The sequence below is a fragment of the Octodon degus genome, unplaced genomic scaffold, assembly GCF_000260255.1.
Source record: "Octodon degus isolate 3935 unplaced genomic scaffold, OctDeg1.0 scaffold00134, whole genome shotgun sequence".
Classification (NCBI taxonomy): domain Eukaryota; kingdom Metazoa; phylum Chordata; class Mammalia; order Rodentia; family Octodontidae; genus Octodon; species Octodon degus.
Window position 1 is genome coordinate 1,332,717 of NW_004524710.1, and position 27,322 is coordinate 1,360,038.

At 40.3% G+C, this 27,322-nt stretch overlaps 1 protein-coding gene across 1 annotated transcript in view; it reads left to right on the forward strand.

The window, feature by feature from the left end:
* Positions 1-21,876, forward strand: part of Mterf3 (mitochondrial transcription termination factor 3) — a 27,989-nt gene extending 6,113 nt beyond the window's left edge. The window contains 6 exon segments of the mRNA XM_004641294.2: positions 10,766-10,955; positions 15,484-15,631; positions 16,009-16,080; positions 17,985-18,074; positions 18,076-18,147; positions 21,645-21,876. Coding sequence (XP_004641351.1) covers positions 10,766-10,955; positions 15,484-15,631; positions 16,009-16,080; positions 17,985-18,074; positions 18,076-18,147; positions 21,645-21,839 — 767 coding nt within the window. The 3' untranslated portion in view covers positions 21,840-21,876.
* The last annotated feature ends 5,446 nt before the right edge of the window (positions 21,877-27,322 follow it).

The following is a 27,322-nucleotide window of genomic DNA, read 5'->3' on the forward strand; positions in this document are numbered from 1 at the left end:
CATCAAGGGCAATAGTGGTAAGGGTGTGCTACCTGCCCTAAGTAGCCATTTGTTGCTTTGCTGACTTCTGCCTGCCATGAACTGTTTCTCCTCTGTGAATCCACTCCTTCGACCCAGTTGGTTATGGACTGAAACCTCTACAAACTGTGAGCTAAATAAATGTTTACACCTTTAAAAAAAAAAAAAAGAAGGAGCTTATTTTTGTCATCCTCCTTTTATCCCACCTCGCTCCATGTTTTGGAGAACTGATTTGGTCAAGAGAGGACAAAAATCTTTGCTTTGCTAGAAACTGTTAGGGGTCATCCTTAGTTCTTGCTTTCCCCTTTATTTGTTACCTCTAATTTAGTGCCTTATCTGTGAATTTTCCCCTCTTTGTTTTTGTGGCCCGCTCAGCCTGCCCTGGGGGCGGGGCTGGCATGGCATGTTGTGCCAGGGATCGAACCGTGGTCCCTAGGCTTGCCTAAGCTTGCCTAAGCAGACACTTTAGACTACTGAGCTATCTCTCCAGCCCTTCCCCTTGCATTTTCATGTGTCTGATTCTCTCCTGCAATAGTTACCTTTGTTTAGGGGCTATTCACTTGTAGAACTACAGCTTGTACCTCCTAACTTAACAGCTTTCTTATCAACTCTGTTGGTCATGAAAATCTTTCTAATGTTAGAGCTCTTTCACATGTTTGTATCTTGTCACTGTGATACAGGATCTCCAAATGATATAGGGGAAATAGAACTCCCAACCTGCCAGGTGTCAGATATGCTGAGTTTGCACTCCCCATCATCAAAGAATGAACTCTGAGGAACAATGGAGGTTGAGAGTAGGAAAATTTGGAGAGAGAGAGAGCTCCTGAGACACAGCAGAGGCCCCCAAAGTGGATAGTCAATGAACCCACTTCTCACAAGTTTTATAGAGCAGATCATGAGTGAATACAATGTGGAACAAAACTATTATCAACCTATGAGATAACATGTATGGTCGCTTTGGTAACGTTGATCCAGTGGCAAGTCACGTAGCAAGTATACATGGACAGAATAAGGATGTTTTGAAAAAGAAGACTCAGAAGTTCTGGTCACCAATTTGGGTGACTGATGTTTATCTAGGCTTTGTTGTGTGTGATACTAATTATATTGCATTGCTTATCCCTTGAGGAGACATGTAGGACTGACCATTCCATCTTAAGACCTGACCTTGCATGGATGCATCTTTAGCCACATGTGCTCATCCTCTGCACTGATTTCCTCAATGGCCTAACCCTTTCTGACTGCCTATAATATTTCTACCTAGCATCACTGTCTGTAATATCCACACTAGGCCCGAGGGTCCCCAAGCCTGAAGTAGAGACCTTAAGCCACCCCACTGAAATAAGTACACAGATTTTCTGACTCCCTTCAGGAAAAAAGAATTTTTAGGATGCTTCTGTAAAAGAGGTACAAGAAGGATTAGGGGAGATATGAGATGCTCCTGAGCAAAGTGCAAATACTGAAGAAAATGAGGATGTCACAGTGGTGGCAAGATTTAACATGTGTTTTGGGAGTTGGAAATCTATGGGATTTGACAGTGTATAAGTCTTGGTGGGAGATGATGGCCTATCACTAACGATGTAATAAGGGTCTGTTCCTTGGGGAAATCTCAAAGGTTTGCTCCATTGCTGTGTGGAAGAGAACCACTTGCAAGTAAAAGGGCCTGAGCAGACCCATTTGCAGTGGAAAGAGAGTTGCTCAGTTGCTGTTTTGGGAGAAGGAAAAAAACAAATAAACCAGATGTGTGTTCTGAGGCTGCAGTTTTTCTTCAAAGTACAATTTCTAAATCTCAATTTCCTCGTCACCTTTCTACTTAGTTTATTTCTTCTTTCCTACCTCAATCCTAAGTGTCCATCAACAGATGGCTGGCTGGCTGTTTGACTGCCTGGCTGGCTGGCTGGATGGATGGATGAAGAAAATGTGCTGTAAGTACACAGTAATACACATTTCAGCTTTAAAAAGAAGGAAATGCTGTTTGCAGTATTGGTGAATGTTATGCTCCATGGAATAATGAAAACAGAAAGACAAACTGTGATCTCATATATGAAAGCTAAAATGCCAGACTCGAGCAGGGACTAGAACTGGTGATGAGTGGCAGATGTTGGTCACAAGTCACAAGGTTTAAGTTAGAGGGAGAGTTCTGGAGATGCACAGTGCAGCATAATGACTACTGTTTATAATGTATTAGTGTATCATTAATGTATAGACTTAGAAATAGCTCAGAGTAGATTTTAAATAAATGTTCTTCCAACAAAGAATAGTTCATGCACTGGTGGATATGTTGATTGTCGTAAGCATTCAGCTGTTGAGTATGTAAACATCTCTTGTATTCCCAAAATATATACAATTTTTAAAGAGTGTTCTGTGAGTTCAGAGGTAAGAGATGGTGGCATTGTGAGCAGGCAAGGTTTCCCTTTGTAGTACCTTTCATAGCCTGTGCCAGTTGTTTTGGTTACTGCAAGGTAAACCTAAGACATGGCCATGACTTAAATAATTTACTTAGAGCAGTGGTGGTGAGCCCCAGGCACTCAGGTTGTTTGTATCATTGAAAGCTCTGAAAGGTTGCCATCAGTGAGTTAGAGCTTTGGAAGATGTTTCAGCCATTCCTTCCTCTGTATGTACGCTGACACCTCAACAACATGTCCTGGCAGTAGCTTGACGGAGCCATCATTGCAGTGCCAGGTAATGTGTTTGAGCCAAGGTTCTTTGTTTGCTCAGCAGATCTATTTCCTACCTTTCTAGTTTCTTCTCTATCTCAGAGGGCTACCCCTGTACACCAGGACCCCAGGTCAGCTGGCTTCTGGCCAGACAGTACACTCAGTGCCATATACCTACAGGGTGAAGGCCGTATGACCCAGGTGTGGCTATTTTTCCTGTTCCCTTTCTTTGGGTCTCGTAACTACTCAATCCATGACAACAGCCCCTTAGCAGCCCTTCTTTAATAGCTTCCTGCTCCCTCTGGGCTGAGGTAAACACTGGGGCCTCCTTGTTTATGGAGCTAGGCATGCCATGTGTATTCCCTTAACTCTGCTCACCCTTGAATTGAGTCATTCATTAATTCATTTGAGCTTTCTGGACTGGTATCTGTTCACTGCCAGACCCTGCCTAATGTACTGGCTATAATGGTAATATTTATAGATATTAAACTAGTGAGATAAAGCCCAACCAGAATGGTCACTGAGAGGTTAGATCATGCATTATTTATTGTTTCTTTCCCCAGTGTTTAGGAGAAGTACCTGGTCCAGAGAAGGCACTCAGTGACTATTAATGAAATTATGTGTGTGCTCAAGTAATTTGAACAGTATGCTTTCCTGTTGTACTTACAAAGCAACTCTTTGGGGTTTCAATGTCCTCACAGTCAAGATGTGACAGCTCATGCTGAGAAGGCCTTCAGCACATGTTTTGAGCTTTGATATGTAGTGAAATGTGAAGTCTGAGTCCTTTATGCTATGTGTAATGCTCTCCACCTCTCCCATTTATCAGGGTCTTTGGAAGTAGCTTCCAGCTTCTTTATCCATCCAAAAATTGGATGTTTTTCTTTTGTTACTTTTATGTTGTTAAAAAGAAAAAAAAAAACCCTAGTTGTTAAAAGTACTGTTTTATAGAGAAAGATTTCTTATCCTGTCTCCAGCCCCATTTTTCAGAGGTAACCATTATCACCAATTTGTTGACTAGCTTTTCAGACCTTTTTCTAGACAAATAATGTGTCATGCAGAAAGCCATACATAGAACTTATATTCCTATCTTCATTATTTTTAATGTTCTGTGTTTTTAAAGTTAATATACATGTAGATTCTTAACCTACCTAAAACTTTTGTGTAAAATGCAAAAAGAATTTTTTTTAAAGTATAGCTAGCACTGATCTATGCAGTGAGACCTTGTACCCCCATCCTAAATATACAAAAGTAAAAATAAAGTATAGCTAGCAGTCCCATTATACTTTAATCAGTAGTGTTTCTTCTCAGTGGTTTAAAATGCTATTACTGTATGGGAAAGTAATTCACACTGTGTCTTTTTCTCATCTATATTCTGTATATATAAGTGCATGTGTGTGCATTTAGTTTTGATATTTGTGGTCATCTTATATCAGTACCTATTTAATATCAAGAAATTCAGATTTAGAAATATATTTGGATCTAATGAATATCATTTTATTTTGCTGGTTGTGGACACTAAGAATAAGGAAATGATGTTATTTCATTGTTTTTATGTTTAAGACTATAATTTGTGTGTGTGTGTGTGTGTGTGTGTGTGTGTGTGCATGGTCTCACTGTGCAGCTCAGACTCCTAGTGATCCTCCTGATTTCTGCCTCCCTAATGCTGGAATTATAGGTGTGCACCACCACACCTGGACTCCATTGCCAGCTCAGCGCGCCTGGGGGCAGGGCCAGCATGGCATGCAGTGCCAGGGATCTATATTTAAGACTATAAAGTTGCCTCTGGAAATTAGTTTCGTTTTGGTGTTTTTTTTTGTTTTTTTGTTTTTTTTTTTGTTTTTTTCAGTACTAGGAATCAAATCTGGGCCTTTGTACTGAGCTAGATCTCTATCCCTTATTTCATTTTGAGACAGTGTATCTGTAAGTCACTAAATTGCCTAAGCATAGCTAGAACTCAGCCTCTAAGAATCTGGGATTATAAATATAGCCACTGTACCTGGCTAGGGTAGGAGTTACTTTTAACCTGAAGAAATACTTGAAAGATGATGAACTTTGAGTCTAAACTCCAGGCTTCATATTATCTGTATATCTTTTAAATATGAGAAAACTTTTCCTTTCATATTTATTTTTATTTTAATTGTAGAAAAACTAAAAGCAATACTTCATTTTAGTGAAAATTTTGAATTTTAGGTTAATTTGATTCCCTGAAATCTATTATCTGAAAGCAGAGAATACTTTAAAATAATAAGTTAGTTTCTCCCCTTTTTGCACATTCTCTTTCCTATTCTTTGTTTACTGTGCTGAGATTGCCTAATAATAAGGGCACTTGAAGGTGGAAGGTTATATGCTTTCTGCTTTGTTGAATTCTTGAGGATTGTGTACTCATCCTTGCATAGAAAGCTCCCCCATGTCCTCATCTCTACATTGAAGACCTAGACATGCCAGTGATGACTAAGTCATTGAGTCATTTTTATGTCTGTTAAGGAGGTTATATGCATATTTTTAAATAATGTTTTTCAATCTTGGGTAACAAGCAAAGTGGAAAGCATCATAATCCCAAACTTGTTATATTACAAAGCTACCATGTTTAGGGCTGGTGATATAACTCAGAGGTGCAGAGCCTATTTGGCAAGTAAGAGATCCTGAGTTCAATTACCATTACCCAATTATTTGATCTTTGGTAAGGGGCAAAATATATACACTGGAGAAAGATAGCCTTTAATAAATGGAGTTGGAGTTGCAGGGGCTGGGAGTTCGATCCTCTGGCCTGCCGTGCCAGCCCCGTCCCCAGAGCGCCCTGAGGCTGTGATTGAGACTTGGCGTGATGGTACGCACCTGTAATCCCAGCACTTGGGAGGCTGTAAACAGGAGGATCACTACGAGTCTGATCTACGCAGTGAGACCCTGTACACCCTGTCCTAAATAAATAAATAAAGGGAAGACTGGCTATCCACATAAAGACGATTCAACCAAAATGGATCAAATGAATAAATGTTAGAACAGAAACAATCAACTGCAAGGTGAAATAGGTAAAAGTCTTTAAGTCATAGGCATAGGCAAGGGCTTTCTGAAGACATCCCCAGTTGTACAGGAACTAGTACTGAAATGGAATCATCTCATATTAAAAATGTCTGCACAGCAAAAGAAACAACAGTGAAAAAATAAACTACAGAATAGGAAAAAACCTTTCCAGCTATTAGAGTACTAATTATCTGGTCCAATGAAGCTCTTTTAAGTTCCCAGAGAAGAACCGCAAGAGGATGGACAAATAAAGATAGGAGACCGAAAGCTGAGGTCACATGAAGCCCTCTCTCCAGATGGGAGGAAAAGAACTGCTCAACCACTGTAGAGCATTTATTTATACTCTTAGTGGATGTCATGTGACATCACTTTTGCCTGGTACCCCATTGCTTGGATTGTCTTGGGGCTTGGTGTTCTCTGGACTGAAGCAGCTTGTCCATATGGATTGTCAGAGTTCTTTGTTCTCTGACAAGCTTTGCCTTGCTTTGCATGTGTCATCAATTTCCAGCTTCTGTGGCTCCCTACAACTAATATTTGGACCAATGATGGTGAACCTTTCAGAGCTTTCAGTGTTACAGACAGACTGCTACAGTATGTATGCCCTAAGTTTGCCACCATTGATTAAGACTTTATAAAGTACTCAAAAACTTAGATTCCCCCCATAAAAGACCCAATCAAAAAATAGGTAACTGAATTAAATATGTACTTCTCAAAAGAAGTAGTACAAATGGTCAGTAAATATGTGATGAAATGCTCAGTGTTGCTGGCCATAATAAAAATACAGATTCAGACACCACTGAGATTCCATCTTGGCCCAGAAAGAATGGTCATCATCAAGAAATCAAGTAGTAAGTGCTGTCAAGGCTGTGGGGAAAAGGAACCTTTCTGTTGGTGGAAATATAAGCTAGTACAACTACTAAGGAAATTATTATGGAGAGTGCTCAAGAAAGTAAAACTAGTAGGCCAGTGAGGTAGCGCAGTGGTCTAAAATGTCAGCTTAGGCAAGCTTATGGAAGCACAGGGACCACCATTTGATCACATGCTGCGCCAGCACCGCCCCCAGGGCGGGTTGAGCCTGCCACAAAAAAAAAAAAAAATTCAGAAATTCTATTTGACCTAGCTATTTCCCTTCTGTATATCTTCCCAAAAGTTAAAGATACCATATTACAGTAATTCATGCATGCCTATGTTTATAGTAGCACAGTTCATAAAAGTTAACTCTTGGAAGTGGTATCTATGTCTATTGACAAATGAATAGATAAAGAAAATGAAGTATTTATACACTATAGTATAGAGTTGTGCCACAAAGGATAAGCTTAAGAGGCATCTGTAGGAAAATAGATACTTGAGACCATAGTGTTAAGTAAAATAAATCAGACACAGCTTAAATATCACATGGTATGAATAAAGAGCAAAATACAGTAAAGGATAGACAATAGAAAGTAAAGAAATGCAGTGGACCCTTGAGTTGCAGCTGGCCTCACATATGAGCAACTTGGATTGGAACTGGAATTTAAGGTTTAACTTATGACTAAAGTCCTGTGTTATGACCTGAATGCCAGACACTTGTGCAGTTGTAAATAAAGGTTCACAATGCCAGAGAAATGTATGTGTGTATACAAAAGTGTCAGTCTGAGCCTAAATTGTGTGTGTGTGTGTGTGTGTGTGTGTGTGTGTGTACATGATTTTGGTCCATGATTTATATAATTGCTACCATTACTGCCATCAAAATATCCCCAGAAAGCTAGAAAAAAAGCTAATGAAGGAAAGGAAGATATAGAAAGCAATCACAGTTAAAAAGGACATTGTAGACAAATATGAGTGGCATTGTATGACTAATCCCACTAATATGTACAGCATGTCAAAATCCAACATCTCAACAATCTTATACAGAAATCATTTGTATAAGGAAGCTAGTGCTGCTGAAGGTGTTACCTAAATTAATTGTCATGATCAACACTATCAGACAAGGAGGAAGGCTATTATGATGTCTGTGTGGTTTTTTTGTTTATTTGTTTGTTTGTTTTCAGTACTGGGGATTGAACTCAGGATCCTGCGCTTGCCAGGCTAGTGTTTCTTCTACTGAGCTATCTCCCCAGCCCCAGGAAGCCTATTATTAATGTGGATAAACGAAAGGCAGATGGCAAGTTATAGCCTAGTTGAGTATAATTTGTGAAAAAGCTAGGGCTATAAATGCGGATTATCCTTGTAAAGGATAATTCATCAATGAGTGATAATGGTGAAATATTTCATGCTTTTGAAGGTGGTTTCAGTTTTAAAGTGAGAACTGAGGTTCATAGTGTAACTTCATAGTGTAACTTCACATGGTGAAGCAGCCAGTGCTGATTCAAGGGCTGCTGAAAATTATATACACCACTTCTAAATGGTAATGCAAAGAAATCGCTTTTGTACTCATCCAGTTTTGTACTGTGATGAAGCTAGCCTTTTCTGGAAGAAAATGCCCAGGAGAACATACGTTACCTCAGAAGAGAAGCCCAGGCTACAAGACTACAAAAGATAGGTTAACTTTATTGCTATGTGCCAGTTATGCCAATGGTGACCTCAAGATTAAACCTCACTTGATTTATCACTGTGAGACCCCTAGAATGTTCAGAAAACAAAGTTATAAAGAATTGGTGGGGCCGGGGAGATGGCTCAGTGGAATAAGCGCTTCCCTGGCAAGCGCAAGGGCCTGAGTTCAATCCGCAGTTCTGGGGAAAAAAAAAAAAAAAGTATATGTGGCTACAAGGCACCATGCTTGGTGCTCAAAACAGAAACTAAGGCCAGCAAGAGGTTCAAGGCCTGAAAAGGGATTGTTCAATCTCTGGGGTTCCACAAAAAAAGAAAAAAAAAAAAAAAAATTGGCGAGGGCTCATGTGGAGATCCAGCACAAAACCCTAGGTAACAAGTACGTTTTTGTGCCTGCATCAGGGAGGCTTTTTGTCCTGCTGTTAAGAAGTAGCTAGAGGACAAGTGTTTACCATTCAAGACTCCCCATCTGCGATAATGCTCCTGCTCACCCACAAGATTTGGAAGAAAAATTGGCTGAAGAATTCCCATGTCTCTCAGTCAGTTTTCTCCCATCTAATGTAACTACTGGTACAGCTAACTTTTAAGAAGCTATACACCAAAGAACTCTTCCTGAAATGCTTTCAGATGGTCTCAGATACAGATTTAACCCTTAGAGGATTTTGGAAGAAACATTACAATACCCTTTCCTGTGTGGGGTTAATTAGCAATCTTGGGCCAATGTCCCTTTAATGACACTGAGATTCCTGGAAGAAAATGTGGCCTAAAATTATAGGCAATAGACTTCAAAAGCTGTGCAGAGGAGCCTGAGTCTTCAATTGACTCTGTGAGTGGTGACACCATCACTATAGTGATGCCCATGGGTTGTAGGTAGACAGTGATGTTGAGGAGCACTCAGAGGAACTGTCTACAGAGGAACTCCAGCAACTTCTGGTTGAGCAACAGAATGGCAGCTGAGGAGCTTTCTGTTGCCTTGTTTGTTTTTGGTCTTTTTTGATTTTACTGTACTTTTTTGGCTGAATTGTTTTTTAGGAGAGGTTTTTTTTTTTTGTTTTTGGTGCCAAGGACCAAACCCAGGGCTTCCAGCTTGCAAGGCAAGCATTCTGCTGCTGAGCCAAATCCCAGCCCAGAAGAGCTTTCAGAAGAGGAGGAGATAGCCGTAATCGGTGCAGCAAAGTTCTGAAATAAAGAAATCTTGACAGAATGGACAGAGCTACAAACTTTTGTAGACAAGACCCACCAGAGAAAAAGCCAAGTGTTGCATCCACTTGCTTAAAAACAACGACATGTCATACTACAAAAGTGTTAAAAGATCAACATTAGATAAGTTTTTCGTTCTGGAAAGATTTTTAGTTCTAGTAAGGCAGAAGCAAGTCCTACTGGACTGCAGACTCTATCAAGGAGAGAAAGGACACCAAAGAGCAGGATTCCTGGGAAGGGGACTTTCCTTTCAAACAGTAACCACCTTCCATTTCACTCTATCTTCCTGAAAGCCAAGATGTCAGCTTCACTGGTGAATACATTATGGGATTGTTTTTGGTAAATGAGGCACATTTTATAACTTTAGTGAGTACATTAGAAAATTACAAGTTGTTTCTGGTAAATTATGCACACTATGCAATCCTATTTATTTATTTTGATACTGGAGACCAAACTCATGACTTAGTGCTTGCTAGACAGGCACTTACTCCACTGAGCTATCTCCCAGCCCTACAATCCTTTTTATTATGAAAAGGTTGGTTAAGTGGTGCTTTGGGAATATTTCTTATGGGAAAACTAGTCTCAGCTTACAACCACCTTGAGTTACATACAACCAGCCCTTGTGAATGAATTGAGTTCCTAAGTCAAGGGTCCACTGTAGATCATACACAGATGGGAAGGGGATGAAGGAGTGGGACAAAGGGGAAGGGGAAAGGTTAAAAAAAAAGAACTGGGATATGTTACATACAGGTACCAGCTTCCTACAAGAAATGTAAATGTATGCAAACATATATTAATAAAAATTAATTAAAATAAGGAAACAAAAGCTTCAAAGTAACATTTTATTCACAGAATAAAATACAGAATTAGCAGGTTCTGTGGAGATCATCAGGGACTCTTCAGACATCCTGCAGACAATATTTAAGGAATCATACACAAAGATGATGGTCCAGTGTTGACATGGACTACTGAATTTGTCTTTGGGGGTAAATTTAGCCACAAATACTCTTGTTTTCTTTTGTATTTTTCATCAAAATAAATATAACTCAATTTGTTTTTATTTCTGTAACTAATTTAGTTTAAAAATATTTAGAAGCCAGCCAGCTGTGGTAGTATACATCTTTAATCCTAGCTCTTGGGAGGTTGATGCAGGACTGCTGCAAGTTCAGGGCCATCCAGAATGACATAGTGAGACCCTGTCTTTAAAAAAAAGAAGTTTCTATTTGTGTATCTAAGTTCTCCTTTGGATGCATTATTCATTAGTAATTTCTGGCATCTATATATATGAGCTTTAATGGCTGGTCTAACAAGTTATGCTCAAGGAGTATTTGTATGTGTTACAGGAGTGAATTTGTCCCAGATAGAAAAACACCCAGACGCAGCCAACCTCCTCCTAAGACTGGACTTTGAAAAAGACATTAAGCAAATACTCCTGTTTCTCAAGGATGTGGGTTTAGAAGATAACCAACTGGGGACCTTCCTGACTAAAAATTATGCTATTTTCTCCGAAGACCTTGAAAATCTTAAAATCAGGTAGGATTTTTAGAATGAGTCTCGTAAGTGGTGATGGGGAATATATGTGGAAGAAATGTTTCACGTGTCTGCTGTATGAAGACCTGCAGAGACAGTGAACATGAATGTTGTTGTTATAGACCTTGATTTAAATGTTGAAAACAGTTCTTTTATTCACCTACCCATTATTTTTTCAATGTATGGCTGAGTTGGTACTTCACTGTATCTCTTTAGGAACTGGAGTAAGTTTTTTTAAAAACAGTCCATCAACAAATAGCTGAGTTATCGAACAGTGCATTGGAAGTCATGAAAGCATAATTGTGGGGTTTTTTCTGTCCTTTTCTCATGGTTGACATTTGACATTCTCTTGGCAAATATTATATAATTTGCTTAGTCCTGTGTCTCAGTTACTTTTCTCTTATTGCTGGGACAAAATACATGACACTCAAAATTAAGGAAGGAAAGGTTTACTTAGCTCATAGTGGAGGTTTCAGTCTGTAGTTGGCTGGCTACAAGGCAGAGTTCCACTTGGCAGAGGGCAGCAGTTCATGGTGGTAGAAAACAGCTAAGAGCAAAGGGAAGAGCAGTGACTGTGGCAGTTAGCAAGCCCTCTCCCTTCCTTATGTTGTATTCAGGCAATCTGCTCCAGATGGGGGTAGGATTCATACCCATAATACCAGCACTGGATCATTAATTAATCACAAACTGTAGAAGCCTGCCCCAATGACTACATGAGGGACACATTCAAGGGACAGCAGACAAAACAACCATAACAATCCTGTGTGTAAGGTGACTGTTTTCATTATTCTTTTAAGTAGCACTTTTGTAAACTTTCTTTTAACTTCATTTATCAATCACGTAATTATAGAATCTCTGTGATTCTTTACAGTGAAACTGTTGATTTGTGATGTAAGGATCCTACTAGGCCTTGGGAATACCAAGATAAGTGACATTCTTTGTCCTTTAGTTAATATGTTGAATTCATCATCACCTCCAGCACTCACCTATATCAGCCTGTACTCCTGGACTTGCTGAATGGACTCTGTTTACTTTACTGCCTAAGTCAGAAATGCTGCACCACTTTGGCTTCTCTTTTAGCATCCACATAAATCACCTACAGCCAAATCAGTCAGTGCATTTCTCATCTCCCCTTGGAATCCTTTGTCTTAGGGACGGCCTGATAGCTCAGCAGTCTAAAGCATATGCTTAGGCAGAGCGCAGTGGCCCGGCTTCAATTCCCAGTGTGCAGTGCCGGCTGTATCCCAGGGATGCACTGAGACAGCAGTTGAGACTGGGCATGTGGTGGCATGCGCCTATCATCCCAGCATTTGGGAGGCTAAAAATAGGAGGATCACTACAAGTCTGATCTATGTAGTGAGACCATATAGATCCTGTCCTAAATACAGAAAAGAAAAAAAAAAAAATCCTTTGCCTTAGGCCATCAGTTCACTCCAGGATGCCTGTCCTCCTCACCCCCCATATTATCCTCCACCTTGATATGGAGCCTCCCTGTGGTTCAGAGAGCTCAGCAGTTTTTCAAACCCACATAGCCTAATGTGTGTCCTCTGAAGTATGAAAAAATTGAAAAAACTCCATTATGTAATTTATTTTTTTAAATTGTATTTGGTACAGTATCTCACTATGCAGCTTGTACTCATAGTGGTCCTTCTCCTGTTTTCAGACTCCTGGGTGCTGGGATTACAGGTGTACACTTCCATGCCTGAACTTGGTACCAGCTGAGCATGCCCAGGGGTGGGGCTGGCAAAGCACGTGGTAGTGGGGGATGAAACCCCAGTCCTTGCACTTGCCTAAGTAGGTGCTTAGTTCTCTGAGCTATCTTGCCGGCCCTTCAGCCTTGTATATTCAAGGCACTTAGCTAGATTTCTGATATAAAAGACATGTGTTTGGGGGACAGGGATATAGCTCAGTGGCACGGTGCCTGCCTGGCAAGTGCAGTGTCCTGTGTTTGATTCCCTGTCATGGAATATATTCCCCTGTCACACAGTCTTGTGTGATAGATAGGTTGTCACAACATAGGGGAAGGACAATGACCCTGGGAAACTCACATCCATTGCTCCTCCTGTGGACTGCCAGGAATACTCCTTGCTTCCTTGCCCATTCTAACACTAGCTTGCCTGGGTGTTCAAGATTATTCCAAGGAATTATAAATTCTAGAAGTGGGGATCATTTCAGAGCTGCCTCATAGTTATTTCTGTACCCATTGTACACGGGAGGCACAGAGAGGTTCAATAACTAGCTCAGGATTATACAGTGTTAACAGGAAAAACTGGGGTCAAACCCTGTTAATTAAACTCGAATATTGGCTGCAGTCTCCCTACATTTAATTCTTTCTTTTTTAAATTTATTTATTTTTGACAACTCATACAGAATTTTACTTAACAAAGTAATATGAATTTCACAGTATTTGTTGTAATACATGGTATTGTCTTACAACCAGGTATTCATATTACCAGATATATACACATAAAATTGGAAGAAGAAAAAACTGGAGCAATGTTTAAGAAATTAAGAACAAGTACAATTGAAAAAAAGGAGATAAAGTTAATTAGAGCATTGACTGCTTCTTTCCATTTCCATTTTTTTTCTTTTAATTTTTATTTATTTATTTATTTATTTTGTCCTGTCAGAGGTGAATACTCTATTGGCATCTAAATACTATAAGTGCTTGAATTCAACTAAACATCTAATACTGTCTAGCAGTCTATAATATTAGTGGGTTATCCTCAGAAGTTATTGACTTGAGCCTTTTACAGCTCATCGTATTAATATGGATTTACTTTATATACCTCATTTTTATACTTTTCTGCTGGATGGTTAAGACCAAGATATAGCAAGACTAGATTGGACTCCTAGTGATCCGCCTGTTTACAGCCTCCCAAGCACTGGGATTATAGGTGTGTGCCACCATGCTCAGTCTCAGTTGTGGTCTCAGTGTGCCTTGGGGGCAGGGCTAGCACAGCGGCAGACCTGGGATCAAACCCCCGGCCTTTAATCGGCTGAGCTATTTGGCTGCTCCTTCCTTCACATTTTAAAATTGGGCCCACCCTCTCTTTCTCCCTCCCTTCCTCTTCCTATCTCTTTTGTTCTTTCTTTCCTTTCTTATAAATATCCATTTATATATTTTAAAAATTGCTTCTCTGAAGGGCCAGGGATATGGCTCAGTAGAATAAGCACTTCCCTGGCAAAGCACAAGGGCCTGAGTTCAATCCCCAGTTCTGAAAAAAAAAAAAAGAAAAAAGAAAAAGAAAAAGAAAAATTGCTTCTCTGAAGACATTTTCCAAACATTTTTCCAAGAGTCACTTGTCTATTAACTTTGTTTTATTGTTTTTTATTATGCAGCTAAATTTATCAATTGTTTAAGGGCCTGCTACTTTAAGAAGTAATACTGTACTCAAATACTTAGTTAATTATAAAGTAATTACATGCTATTACATGGTATAGGACTGTTATAAAGTTTAGATGTAGGCATGCCTAACTTCAGTTTCATTTTATCACTGATTATTTGGTGATAGAAGACAGTTATTTGATGTCAGTAAACCTTTGGTTCTTTAAGTGTAGGGGTCAGGGAAGTAGCTCCGTGGCACAGTGCCTGCCTGGTAAGCACAAGGTCCTGATTTTAGTTCCCAATACCAAAAAAAGTCTGTTATGCTTCAGATATAATTTGAGCAATTTATCTGAATCACAGTAGGTTTTTTTTTTCTAATAAGAATTAAACAAGGGGGCTGGGGAGATGGCTCAGTGGAGTAAGTGCTTCCCTGGCAAGCACAAAGAAGAATTAAACAAGATGTCTTAGAGTATTTTTAGCATTTAATAAAAGTATTGGCCTTGGGAGAGAGTTGTTAGGAATGGAATACTTTGAATAGGGTGTACCTGGTTTGAGATAGCTTGTGGTCAACACACTGGCATCAAAAATTTGAGTCTTATCTACTCAGATGATATTATATAATGTGTATAGTTTTCTGGATATAAAAAGGACACTTATGCTCTTAAAAAAATTGCTATAGTTTTAGATTTTACGCTGCCCGTGTAACAGTTAAACTTTCTATATTTACTCTATTTTTGTACCCAGAAACTTAGGAAAAATTTTCAGTTAATAAAATATGTACTGTCAAAAATATTTATGAAAATGCATAATAAATATAGTAACAAAAAATTTCAGTTACAGCATTGTTTGAGGGTTTTCTTTGGCATATGGCATTCTTTATTCCTTCTTTAATTGCCATTTTTTTCTGTTCTTAGCAAAAAAAAGTCTGAACAGAACTTAATTAATTTTTAATTAAGTAATAAGTCATATTAGCTGAAGAAGGAATCTACTCATTAGTGGATTTCAGAATTATTTTCTATGTTCAAGTGTAAGTGAAAACCGTTGTACAATATGGTGGGTGGTTGTTTTACCCATATTTGGACCATTAGTTCAAAATGTTTTTATTTATGTTTTTTGTATGTGTGGTATCCTTTTTGTAAAAACAAAAGTTGGTACTTTGGAATGTTAACAGTAAATGTCATATTATGTTTATTATTTCTCTAGGGTGGCTTATCTGCGGTCTAAAAATTTCAGTAAAGCAGATATTGTACAGATGGTGAAGAATGCACCGTTTTTGCTGAGTTTTTCAGTGGAAAGACTGGATAACAGACTGGGATTCTTTCAGAAGGAACTTGAACTTAGTGTGAAGAAGGTAAAGGATTGAGAGAATTTATACATTTCCATAGCAGGTATACTTAGTAACTGTTAAATCTCATGTTTCGAACAGATAGCTCATCCTTATGGATCCTATTAATTGCCTGCTGTTGTACAAAAATGATTTTAGCCTACTCTGGTAGGCTAAAATATAAAGCTGCGTCACTTTATACTGTTCAATCAGTTGGTTCCTTAAGTTTTGTTTCAGTAGGTTTTTTTCTAAAACAGCATTGCGTTGATGTTATATCTAAGGTTATCATTCCTCTGATTGAGTCATACTTGAAGTTTTAGTTTTGTATGTCTACTAAAGCCTTAGTTTGCCAAACTAGTCAAATGTGCACACGTAATAATCACTTGTTTTGTTTACAACTATAGACCAGAGATCTGATTGTTCGTCTTCCAAGGCTGCTGACTGGAAGTCTAGAGCCTGTGAAAGAAAACTTGAAGGTAGGACAGTTTTCAGAGAATTCAGTTTTCTGTGGCCGGCTCAGCACACCAGGGGTAGGGCCAGTGTGACATGTGGTGCCAGACAGAGAATTCAGTTTTGAGAATTAAGTTTCTTTAAGGATTTTCTCATGAAGAGAATAGATTTTGCCACTATCATCTTAAAACTAAATTATAAAAGAAGTTATTTCTAAAAGACAGTAATAGAAACATACATAATGGACATGTAGCAAGCAGTGTATCTTAGTACATGGTGTGTTCTACAGGTTGATACCTGAGCAAATTGCCTTGTAGACACTTGTGCCCTCATCCTCCAGTAATGGCCAGTTGTGGGGTGGACCTCTAAGCTGCTCCTGTTGCCAAGCACAAAAGGCTGTGTCCGAGTCTCTTAGCAGTTTCTGAAACTGCTTTGTTGCTCAACATGAAAGTCTGTCTGTGTCTCATGGCATTTGGAGGCTGGATCCAAGAGTTTTGTGAAGAGAGAGTGGCAAACAACATATCGTTCTCCTTGACATCTGTGCCATTTGCCAGCTCTAGTTCTGTCACAGACTATGCCAAACATTCTTTGCTATCAATCCATTAAGAGAATGGTAGGGGGGCTAGGGAGATAGCTCAGTGGAATAAGTGCTTTTCTGGCAAGTGCAAGGTCCTGAGTTCGATCCCTGGTATCACAAAAAAGAGAGAGAGAATGGTAGGAAGCCAAAACAACTGACTAGTTAGTATGCAACGTTGGGAGTAGTGTTTGAAGTTAAGTAAGGGGAAGCCAGGGAGATGGCTCAATAGAGTAAGTGCTTGCCTGGCACACGCAAGGATCTGAGTTCAATTTCCAGTTCCACCAAAAAAAAAAAAAAAAGTTAAGTAAGACCTATTTACTGATGTGCTCAAATGTTCTGTACTTAGTCATTTCCTGGGAACATAGTTTCTGCTCTCATGAAGCCTAGAAGATGAAGTTCAGAGCCATCTGAGCAATGGTTTGGTGGGGGAATACTGAACACTAGGGAAGTCCATTAAGGACCTACTCCCTGTTTGTTTGGTTTTGTTTGTTTATGTATTTAGGACAGGGTCCACAGGGTCTCCCTATGTAAATCAGACTTGTAGTAGTAATTTTTTTTACTTTTAGGAAAGGATCTACAGGGTGTTCACGGTCTCATTACTAGATTGGACTCGTAGTGCTCCGCCTGTTGTTCAGCCTCCCAAGCACTGGGATTATAGGTGCACACCACCACACCCAGTCTCCTCAGTGTGCCTTGGGGGCCTGGCATGGCACACCGGGAATTGAACCCTGGTCCTTGTGCTTTAGTCCACTAAGCTATCTAGCTAGCCCTTCCCTGTTGTGTTTAGTTTGATCAACTTTCCTTTTTTTTTTTTTTTGGTCTTTTTGAGACAGGGTCTTGCTATGCAGCTTAGGCTGGCCTTGAACTCACTTTGTAGCCTAGGCTGGCCTGGAATTTGCAACAATACTCCTACTCAGCCAGCCTCCTGAGTGCTGCGTACCACCATGCCTGACTTTTTGATCAACTTGAACTGGACATGTGATTTTCATTAATATATACATGGGTGTGCTTGGGAGCAGAAGCTCAGGAAGCACTTGGAAAACCTTAGGGCTGTTCTGTTTATGTCCAGTCTGTACAGAGACACCTTCCCAGCCTGCCCTTATGCACTATTATTTCATCTCATAATTGGATGCTCCTTCTGTGACCTTCATGGTGATATCTTGCTGTGAGAACCTCATTCTCAGGAGAGTGTTTTCAAATTCAGGTCACTCAAGAATGAAGTCATAATGCCCTGAGGTCTTTGACTTAGCTGTTCCTAGGCTTTAAAATGTTATTTCAGAGAATCAGTGTGTCCTCTGGCATATTAGTGAAATACTAGTCTACTCATGACTCAGCAAATTTGATTTCTTGTAGGCTTATCGTCTTGAACTTGGCTTTAAACATAATGAAATTCAGCATATGGTCACGAGAATCCCAAAGATGCTAACTGCAAATAAAAGGAAACACCACGGCAACTTTCGATTATGTGCACAATGTGATGAACATTCCACACCACATCATTGTCAAGTTCCCACAGGTACGCAGGGACAGCTCTGTGTGACAGCTTCCATTGCCCAGTGTTTGGGGCTGAGGGTCTTCAGCTGCTGCTCCAAGGGGAACCACTGATGGCTCAGTGTTCTTGTAGTTTCTACAAACTCCTACTTCTACAACTGCCTGTTAGAATCAGACAGAAGAATGTAACATAGTCTCTGTTGTTTTCCTCCATTTAAATTAAAAAGAGATCACTTTCTGTAAGTCCTTTTAATGCCACATGTATTTTCATTCACAGTCAGTCTAAATCCATGCACTAACAACCATGTTATAATGATCCACTACAAAAGCATAGAACAATTCTAGCTTACCACAGTGCCAAACATGTAGGTACATTTTCTTAGCTAATCAGACTTTTTTGTTTTTACCTTTTAAGTTCTTACCTTCTACCTTATTTGCTGTTCACAAAAATACTGTTTGAAGGCAGAAACCTTGTCTAGTTCACACATGGCCAAGTCCATAGTGCCTGAAACTACACCTGGCACTTAGTAGACATGTAGTACATATTTGTTGAACAAATAAGTAATTGATGAGCCTTCTTTGCTATTTGTCATGTGAATAGGCACTCAGTGAGTATATATCAGACAAATGGCAGACTAAACTCCATTGATATGATCCCTCTGTTCAGTTCACAAGGCATGTTGCTATCTGATATAAAGGTGGGTAAAGAAATATGAACTTAACACAGCTTGTAGGACTGGCAGCATTTGATCCACTTCCTTCATACATAGCTGTATATTATTTGCCCATCATGCTGTGAATGCCCTTAGGGAGCACAGTCATGTGAATTAGGCTATAAAGCAATTAATTGTAAAGCAAGTAATCTTCAGCTTAAAAGCAATGACAGCTTGTTTTTCCCTGGGTCAGTGGATAATTCAGTGACAGTTGGTCATGACAAGAGAGTCTGATCTTGTTCTTTCCAGACACTAGTCACCTTATTCTTTCAACTCATAATGGATCATCCATCCTGGGCTAGACTCTGTGTGGATACTAAGGAAACAGAACTCAGAGAAAGCCTATATCTTGTACAGTAGGTAATCCAGAGTGACAGGGTTTAAAAGTATGATTGGTTTATATAATGGTAGAATCTTTTTTTTAATGAATTTAAGACAGGGTCTACAGGGTGTACAGGGTCTCGTTACGTAGATCCGACTCAATATAGAAGAGACAAAAATAGGAATCAAGAAATGACAGTTACTGAGAATTTATAGTGTGCCAGCTCTGTCTTTACACTTTGCTTATCTTAATTCATTATAACTCTTACAACCATCATATGAGGTACTATTACTGTCCATGTTTTACAAAAGAAGAAAGCAAATATAGAGGAATTAAGTAATTCCAAGGTTACTGAGTAACAAGGTGCAGAACCAGGATTAGCATACAGTCATTTGAATTTAAAAACCCTTAGCAACCTGCTGGGTGTGGTAGGACACACCTGTAATTCTGGCACTCTGGAGGCTGAGGCAGAAATATCACTGAGTTCAAGGCCAGCCTCAACTATAGAACCACACCTTATCTCAAAAACCAAAATGAAACAAAAAGTAATAATAAAAGTTTTAAAAATTAAAAACATCCTCTACCAGAATATACTGCTGCTGTAGAAGTGGTACTCATCAGTAATGAGTGGTACTTGGAAAGTGGGGAGAAACTTTCCAAGTAGGTGCAACTACTCTAGACTGACAGATGCACCCCAGTAACTTGTCTACAGCCCACTCACAGAACTGTGGCTTCCAAATTGGGATTCAGAGACTCCTAAATGTATGGGCAGTATTGTTGAAAAACAACAAAAAATGAAAAGCTTATTTATAGGAAGACACAATTAAATAACAGTAAGGCTGTGAGAAAAATGGTAACAGACTTAAAGTTTGGGCAAGTGTTTTAACTTAAAACGATGATAAATTAATCTCATGCAGTAACTTCTGGTTGGCAGATACAGATTATGATTAATTAAATGTAGAGAACTATAATTAGTAACTGTTACAGTTATTTTAAAGAAGGTGTGGTAGAAGGTAGAGGAAAGTAAAGTGTCAGGGTGATTCTTCTGAGGGAACCTGTAGCCTAAGGGAGGAAATGCTGTATTCAGGAGCCCCCTTCTCTCTCCCCTTCCACTATCATTTTCCCTGAAGGCAAAGTGGGGGTCCAGCCTCAGGAAAGAGGATCAGTAACTTACAGGTTTTCATTACAGGATGAAATTTTTGTGATAATGGTGAAGTGGTCCTTGATGGTCTGTACCGCCACCATGTTTACTTTTTAAAGAAGGAAACAACAAAAACATCTCGGTCTGAGCTGTAGCTTTGGACTGGGAAGAGCCCACATTCCCAACGATGAAATAACTCAAGCTTTTGGAGAAGTATACCAGTGTCTAGTCACAAGCCACGAAATGCCTCAGGGTTGTTATTCATAGGAAATTGGCCCTAGTTTGGGAGCCAGAGTCACTTGAGGTTTTCTCTGTATATTGTATAATTTTGTAAGCCAAAAATCACTGCCTTGGAACCATACTTAAACCAAAGCAGTTTGCATCTTACAGTAGTAATGTGGTAATGGGAATTTAGTAACCAAATGAGAGCAGAAAAGATGTCATTTGTTTTGCAGACAGAAAAAGGTATTTTTCCCAAAAGCACACCAACCTCATGCTGAGTTAACACTGTGTACCATTTTTGGTCATCATTCTCAAGGCAAATTAGCTTACTGCTGATTTTCAGAGTGTCTTTCAAAGAGAGCTCTTGCTGCTTTTCTACTTGAACACTAGGAAAAGGGGAGCGAGTGCAGGCGAGAGGTTTCTAGGCTTCACCAGGAGCCTGCGGGCCTCCCAGGCCTCCCTCCTGTCTTGCAGCAGGCTGTGCTGACACAACCTGCCTCGATCCTGCCCTCTCCTGCTTTATGGGTGAGACATTTTCCCTAGCTGCTCCACAGGCACGTCAGATTCATTTGATCTTGATTCTAGTTGGGAAGCAGCAGAAATGTTAAAAGTTAGGGAGAGCTTTGCAGATTATGAAATCTAAATTTTTTTCTGACGTAGATTTTGATTTCAGACATTGGTTCTTACATTTAATGGTTAACAGAATCATCTAGATGAGGTTGTAAAACAAATTTTTGGCCCTACTCCCAAAGTTCCTGATGAGGTAGTATGGGGCAGGACCTGAGGATTGCCTCTTCTGACACACTCATTTTGGGGTAATCCATGTTCTTTGCCCACTGTATAGCACTGAGCTATTTTATTACTACTCTGTTTCCTTTGAATCTGTTTTGAATCATAATTGCTTCTGTAATAATTTTTACATGCTAGGCATGTGTTTGACTGTAGATTTATACTACCAGACCTGCTAGTATTTTTAGTCATAATTTTCTGACAAATACAGTATTTAAATCCATTACTCACATTTACTGAGGATGTGGTCAACTTTATATTTTTTAACTTATTAAAATAGTCAAGTATTTCATCATTTATTGTAGTGTTTTCAAAAATCTCTTTTTTCCCCCTAGGTATTTAATACAAAGCTGCTCAAAGTCAAAGAAAGACACCTGTTTCTTGCCTATTTAGGAAGAGCACAGTATGACCCAGCAAAACCTAACTACATCTCTTTGGACAAATTAGTGTCTGTTCCTGATGCGGTATTCTGTGAAGAGATTGCCAACGCCTCAGTACGGGACTTTGAAAAATTCTTAAAAACACTTTAGTTTTGATGAATATTAAAATTAATATTGTAAAATGTATGTATAAATAAATGAATATATTTTTAAATAAATGCTTCAGGTCTCAGTTGATACAAGAATTTCTTCATTCAGATATTTGTGTATATACTCTGGAGATGTTTCTTACAGGTTCCTAGTGACTTAATTTTTGTTTGACTCAACCATCATCCTTGCTTGAAGAAAGGAGAAAAACTAAAATATAGCAAACTTAGAGTAAAGGGAGGGAGTTTACTGTGCGCTGGAACTTTGGCATCCTGGTGAAGCTGGATGTAATGGGAAATGTTCTGGCCTTGTGTCCCCAGGTCTTTTAAAGTGGTTTTATCACAAGATGCCTTTATTTACTTTGAAATGTCTAATAGCCAGTACTCCAGAAGTGCTAAAATCACATTTTTCCTAGGATTATGTACAGTGTTATCTCCCTGAGCAGAGATAGTCAAGGTTGTCCTCAACTGGCTACTAAAAATCAACAAAGGAAAATAGTGAAGTTTGAAGACAAGACGAATGCAAGGAGATGCAGTTGCAGCCATAATAAACCCTGACTGACTGCCAGCACATGAACATTTATGCTGTGAATTGATAGCCTTCTGGGTTAATTACTTAATCTCTGAGCTTTGCTTTCTTTATAAAATGAGGCTCTGTGGCTACACACTTTTGCTTTAGGATTACCTGTTGGGCACACTGATAACACTAGTAGTGGTCAGTGCACCATGTATAGCATTTGCACACTTAACAAATCTTCCTATACTGACTTGACCAGTGGATTCAGTTGAAGGGACATAGTCAAGCAAAGGCTTGATAAACAAGTGCACACTGGAGCTTGCTGTCTCGGAACATCTGCTCTTGGAGTCCCCAGCCACTGTGTAGAGGTCTGGTTTTTGGAGAAATGAGGTGGAGGCAAGGGCCTGGCTAAACCTCAGCAGGTCCAGCCATGCTAGCTGAAGAGGTATGTGAGTGAGCTAGCTAAGGCTTATTAGATTTCTAGCCTTACCAAGACTATCCAGATGGACTTGGAATTTTTAAAAAACTAAGTATTTCAAACCAGAAATAGCCATTTGTTGTGTATCAGGGTTTTGTATGCTGGGTGTCCTAAAAGAAGCTTCGTGTCAGGCTAAATTTCTAATTGGTCAAAGCCAAGTATGTAGTGGCCTTTCCATTAGAACTTCCACTTGTCAATAGACATTTGATAGATTCTGGAGTACTGTGAATGTAACAAGTATGTGCTCTCATGGAATTCTAGTGGATGAGATCAATAAAAAGGAAACTAGAAGGTACAGCTTGGACTCATGAAACTGTCCCGCTTACTTTCTATGCCTCAGAATTTCATTTTGCCTTCACAGACAGTTATCAGAATAAGCTAGCCATGCTGCTGTAGTGAACAATCCTAAAGTATCAGGTGCTTTAAAACCATGAAGATGTCTCACATGTTTTGCTCATGACCACAAAGGCTGTGGTCCACATCACCTTCAGTGATAACATGTTATCACTGCAGTCACAGTGTTGTTGCCAGTCTGTGAAAGGGAAAAGGTATGTAGAAAGTTGCTCATACAGACTTTTCTTTTCCCCAGAGTAGCACATGGAAGTGTCATTTCTACCCTATGCCTGGTGATAGGGTAAAAGGAAACAACTACCAGCACTCATTAGGCTCTGCTTAATGGCTGCAGGAGCTGTTACTTTGTGACAGTCCTGGTATCTACTCCCTTGAGCTAAAAATTTTCCTTCTCTTGCCACCTGCACTTTAAGGAGCACTACAGGGTAAGGAATATACCTCTGCTTGCCAGGCAATGTGCAAATGTACAAATGTATTGCATTAATATCTTTCAGAGTTCCCAATGGTAGTATAGGCTGAAAGTAGCCATTTAACAATGTTTAGTGCTGCATACAGGACCAAATCATAGGAGAAAATGGTAGTGGAGACAAAAGGGAGAAGGCAATAGAATTTCATAACTGGTATGTGACAGCTAATATTTTGAATTTACAAGGAAAAAGGGTTCTATACTCTTGTTGCAGATGCCCTCTAGAAAACCAACAAAAAATGTGTGTGTGTGTGTGTGCCGGGACTCACTGTGCAGCTCAAGCTCATAGTGATCCTATTTTCCACCTTCCCAACACTGGGATTACAGGCACACACCAACAGGCTCAGACTCGGTCACTGGCTCAGCGAGCCCAGGGGCAGAGCCTTTGCAGTATGTGGTGCCAGGATGGAACCCCAGTCCCTGCACTTGCCTAAGCAGGCACTTAATCTGCTGAGCTATCTCACCAGCTCTAAAATGGTAGTGCACTAGTAACTTAGTCATGCTAATTTGCTGAACTATTTTCTGCCCCTAGATTTGGGAGTGTTGGCCTTCACATGTGCAGCTGAGTCCTTGAAAGTGGACAGATTTCCAGATGTGGTGGCACACACCTGTAATCCCAGCCCTCTGGGAAGCTGAGATAAGAGAATCATGAGTTCGAGGCCAGTTCAGGCTACATAGTGAGTTCAAGGCCAGCCTAAACTACATAGAGGGCCCTATTTCAATGAATAAAATGGACCAATTACATACTTCCTCTTAAAATTAATGTCTTAGATTTAGTATTTTAAAAACTTTTCTTACACAAATTTCCACCAGAATGGTTTGATGTAATCTTCAGCTGGAGAAACTGAAGAACAGATTTAGTATCATTCCTGAATTATCAATGTAGAAAATAAACTAGAATTAAAGGGGTCTGAATTTACACCTCTGATTTGGAATATGGATTTTTCCCAACTGTGCACACTTGGCAGGGGATGAATAGCATCGGTTTCAGGACTCCTGGGAATTTTCTTAGATGCTAAGATTTCTCGTGTAAAACATAATTTTTGCATATTGCCTATGTAAATTATTCAACTTTCTTCTCTCCCTCCTTCTCTCTCTTTGGTACTGGGATTGAACCCATGGCCTTTCCACTGAGCTACATTCACACCCATTTTGAGACCAAGTCTACCTAAATTTTGCAGGCCAAGCTGGACAGAAACTTGCACACCCTGGCCTTCCTCTCCCATAGGGCTGGGTTACATGTGTGTACCATTACATTTCAAATATTTAACCTTTCGAAGACTCTTAATCACAATTTATATCATAGGATTAGAATTAAATGAAAACACATTTGGCCCTCGATAGCTAAGAATTCTATGTCTGTGGATTCAACACCATGGGCGGAAAATATCTGGGGCATTCATCGAAGAGGAATACACTCATTATGCCCTCAATAATAACTTGTATAGGGGCCAGCAAGATGGCTTAGTGGAATAAGCGCTTCCCTGGCAAGTGCAAGGGCCTGAGCCTGAGTTCAATCCCTGATTCCGGAAAAAAACAAACCCTGTATAGCATTTACACTGGATTAAGTGTAATCTAGAGAGGATTTAAAAGGAGGTCGCGGTGTAGGTAATATGCAAGCGTTTTACAAAAACGTTTTACACAAAGAATTTAAGCGTCTAAGAAAATTCCCCGGGGTACTGGAAACAATGCTTTTCATGCCCCTCCTGAAGAGCGTTTAGCTGGTCGCCTGGCTCCAAGGGCATGACTAATACAGTCCAAACTCCAGGTGGGCCAAAGCCCTGTTTCCTACTGCCTTTCCTAGTGTTTTTCCTGTCATGTCACGAGGAATGCTTTTGGAAGGAAACAAGTGCTGAAGAACAGTTTATTCCACTAATACTGCAGGGCAGCGGAGCAGGTGCCTAAGTCAGCGTCAGGGCTGCGGCTGCGCGGGCGTCCTTGCGCGCCGGCGACGCGACGTACGGCACCGCCCACTGCGCCCGACGCGTCCTCTAGGACTTACCCAGAAGGCCTCGCTTCGCTCTCGGGTCAAGATGGCGGGCCGCCCGGCTGGTAAGTGACAGACTGGGTGGGCGTCGTGGCGCGCAGCCTTTTATGCTTCGCTGTACGTCGCGCCTCTTTTGCTCTCTCGTTCATGGCGTAACGGACGGCGTAGCGGAAAGTGGCGGCCGCAGTCCGCCAAAAGGACGCGTTCCGCCGTTCCTAGGCTGGGCGTGCGAGCGGGTGAGACGAGGACGCCGAGGCTGAGGGGCCCGCCGTGGCCCTCGCAGCCTCGAGCGCCGCTGCCGGGGCCCTGAGCCTCACCGCTGTGCTTTGCAAGGCTAGGATTAGAGGGTGACTGAAGTTCTCCCGAAGCGACCGAGGGCAGCCTGCGCCGTGCACTGCCTTGAGCATGTCCCGTTCGCCCTTAAAACAGGCGAGGGGGCAGGAAAAGGACGCAGCCCCGCAGCGCGCCCCTCGCGCTTCTTCCCGGGAACAGAGGCAGCCGGGAGTGAAGCTTCAGGGCGGCGGCTTTGGCTTTTCTGAAACGCGAGCTTGATCTGTGCTTGAAGAACCTTACCCTTATCGTAGGCCTGAGAACAAACGCCTTGCTTATGAGCTAGAACGTAACAGTGGCCGGGACACGTGGAAATGACGTGCACCTCAAATACTGCGGTGCTCCCCGTTTTAATTAATCTCTGCTCTCTGGAGGAAATGGCCTTTTTTTTTTAAATACTGGTCCCCTTCTCCCCAGGCCCCAACAATTATGAAATCATTAAGGAACAGATTGCCAGATAAATCAGTTAACCTGAATGACATTGAGCTTTCTGGGAGTAGAAGAAATATATTAAAATTGTTCCATTAGTTTTATAAGTATTTAAGGAGCGTTACTAAATTCAGCGCATTATGTTTCTATGTTGTTTGGTAAACACATAGACCTACTTCTATTACAAGCTCTGACTTGGCAAATATCACTTCTATAAGACCGGATCCTCTTCAACGGGCTTATTGCAAACACCTAATGTGGGTAAAACAGGCAGGAGAGTGCCTGGCACTTGGACATGTTCAGTGGCTATTAATCGTTATCAAAGTCATTGGTAAATATTTACAAGTCACTTGTTCATCTTCTACATGTATGTTTTATTTGTTTGTTTACTCTTTTAATTTTTTTGAAACTATCTCACCATATAGTTTCAGGCTGGTCTTGGACTCGTGGTAAACAAATACGTTTTTAGATTGTTGACTCTTGATACTTTTTCTTTTTTATGGGAGCAATTTCGTTTATGGCTCTTGATTTCTAAGGGTGTTTAAATCTGTAATGTGTTAAGCAGAGCGCCCTCTGTCGGCGGCCCGGCCAAGCAGCGAGCATCAGATGGACCTTCAGGTTTAATGGCAGTGGTGGCGCTTGGCGATAGATAAGTGGGTTTGGGGCTGCTCTTTGAATACTCAGTCTCTAAAGGGCTCCCCATTACTGCCGTAGCGGATTACAGCGTTTGACTCAGCCTTGTTCTCCAAAAAGTTTTAACCTTTTTTCTACTCCATGTTCCAGTGTGCATTCCCTGGATGGACAATTATTTAGTTGTAAAGAGGAAAATGAGCCTCTTTTACTAATCCATATTAATATCTAAATTACTAATGGTCTAAAAATCCTTCCAGATATGCATTTTTTAAAAAAAGAGAGATTACAAGAGAAAT